The sequence below is a fragment of the Pelophylax lessonae genome (genome assembly GCF_965119305.1).
Source record: "Pelophylax lessonae genome assembly, chromosome: 7".
NCBI classification, from domain to species: Eukaryota; Metazoa; Chordata; class Amphibia; order Anura; family Ranidae; genus Pelophylax; species Pelophylax lessonae.
In genome coordinates, this window is record NC_138774.1 from 128,969,481 (window position 1) to 128,971,842 (window position 2,362).

The 2,362-nt window shown below is 40.8% G+C and overlaps 1 protein-coding gene across 1 annotated transcript; it reads left to right on the top strand.

Moving 5' to 3' along the window:
• Window positions 1-320: 320 nt before the first annotated feature.
• Window positions 321-1,760, top strand: LOC309560535 (tigger transposable element-derived protein 1-like; the record flags this gene model as incomplete). The annotated part of the gene is made up of 1 exon (XM_082264165.1): window positions 321-1,760. One exon carries the CDS (start codon window positions 321-323, stop codon window positions 1,758-1,760), a length of 1,440 nt encoding a protein of 479 aa, XP_082120291.1.
• Window positions 1,761-2,362: the final 602 nt, after the last annotated feature.

Consider the following 2,362-nt stretch of genomic DNA (forward strand, 5'->3'; position numbering starts at 1 on the left):
TACATGTACTGATTGCCCCACACTGCCCAGAAGCATCCCACTGCACAGGCAGAAGCTGGTGGAACTGTCTGGAAACTGGTCAGATTACATTACTCTGTATTGGGAGCAGGACCACTGTATTGTACTTGTACTTCTAGCTATGTTGAATGTAACTATCCTTCTGGGTCTCATTTAGCCCTTGTACTGGATCCCACGCTGCTGACCATGTGAAAGGCCATACCCCAATGCATGCTACAATTATTACCAAGCAACGCAGTGGTTTAATTGTTGAGATGGAAAGGCTGCTGACAGTTTGGATAGAAGACCACAATCAGCGTAATATGCCTATCAGCCTTTCTTTAGTCCAAGAAAAGGCTCGAAGCCTTTTCAAAGATTTAAAAGCTGCCCATCCAGCAAGTGAAGATGATTTCAATGAAGAATTTGTTGCAAGTAGGGGTTGGTTCAATCGCTTTAAAGAAAGAGCTAATTTGCATAACATTAAAGTTCAAGGTGAAGCAGCGAGTGCCGATGTAAGTGCTGCAACTGATTTTCCCAAGATATTGGAAGAAATTATTGATGATGGAGGTTATTTGCCAGAACAAATTTTTAATGTAGACGAAACAGGCTTGTTTTGGAAAAAAATGCCAGAGAGGACCTACATTTCAAAAGAGGAAAAAAGTGCACCAGGACATAAGGCATCAAAGGACAGGCTGACTATATTACTTGGGGGCAATGCATCTGGGGATTTAAAGCTCAAGCCTTTGCTAGTGCATCACTTCTTAAATCCGAGGGCACTACGTAATGTCACTAAGGCATCGCTTCCTGTTATTTGGAGGGCAAATTCAAAGGCTTGGGTGACAGTTGCACTCTTTGAAGAGTGGTTTTTGAACCACTTTGTCACTGCCGTTGAACGTTATTGCATTAGCAAAAACATTCCCTTTAAAATTCTTCTTCTCCTTGACAATGCCCCTGGCCATCCAAACACTTTAGCTGATATGCACCCCAATGTAAAGGTGGTATTTCTACCCCCCAACACCACATCACTTCTTCAGCCAATGGATCAGGGAGTTATAGCCTCCTTTAAGGCCTATTATTTACGAAGGACATTCTCACAAGCTGTCAGGGCTACCCAAAATAATGAGATGACCTTAAGAGGGTTCTGGAAGAGCTATAACATTTATGATGCCATCAAAAATATTGCTGATGCTTGGGATGAAGTGAAAGAAACAAATTTAAGAGGAGTTTGGAACAAATTGTGCCCCCAATTCCCACAAGAATTTCTGGGGTTTACAGATGAAGAGATCACCAGAACCAGGCAAGCTGTGGTTGCTATTGGTAATCAACTGCAGTTGGACATCAGTGAAAATGATATCATCGAGTTACTCGACTCCCATGGCAACGAACTATCTACTGAAGACCTTATTGAACAAGAGCAGCAAATGATATCATTTAGGGAAGAAAACCAGGACCTAGAAACTCCAAAATTGAAAAAAATTTCAACAAAACAGTTAGCTGAAGCTTTTCAACTCATTGAAGCAGGAATGGCAAAGTTAGAGCAGCAAGATCCTGATACAGAGAGGTTTACCAAAGTTTACCGTACAGTTACTGAAGGCCTGAGATGCTACAGGGTTATTTATGATGAGATGAAGAGAAGTGCTGTGCAAACATCCCTTGATGCCTACTTCAAGAAACTGCCTCCAGCAGCTCAATCAGATTCTGATTCTATAATAGCAGTCCCATCCTCTCCAACAAGCCCATTAACCACCATCACCATTGTTTAAAGTTGTAGTGTACTGTACAGTACAGTACAGTGTTTTGAAAATGTTTAAGCATTTACAGTACATGTATCTGCATCAAAAAGTAAATATTTTAAAGCAAACATCTGTCTAAGTTGTATTTATTTATTAGTTTTGGCTAGTACAGTACTGTATGGTGTGCTGTTAGAGCCACAATGAGGTTTGTACTGCTGTCTGTATCCTCATTAACTTTTTGGGCTGGAGTTACACTTAAAAAAGTACATGTTCCGACTTACAAACAAATTCGACTTATGAACAAACCTACAGTCCCTATTGTGCTCGTAAAACGGGGACCGCCTGTATAATGATAAATATATTGTTAATTTTGAATATTTTGTTGGGAATCCTTTACTAGTAATGACTGCCTAAAGTCTGAAATCCATGGGCATTCCCAAAGACTGGGTTTCCTCCTTTCTGATGCTTTGCCAGGCTCTAACTGCTATCTTCAGTTGTTCTTTGTTTGTGGGTCTTTCTGCCTTTAGTTTTCACTTCAGCAAGTGAAATGCATTCTCAATTGGGTTGAGATCAGGCCATTGCAGAATATTCCCCTTATTTTCCTTCCTCCTGGGTTGCCTTTGCAGTGTGTT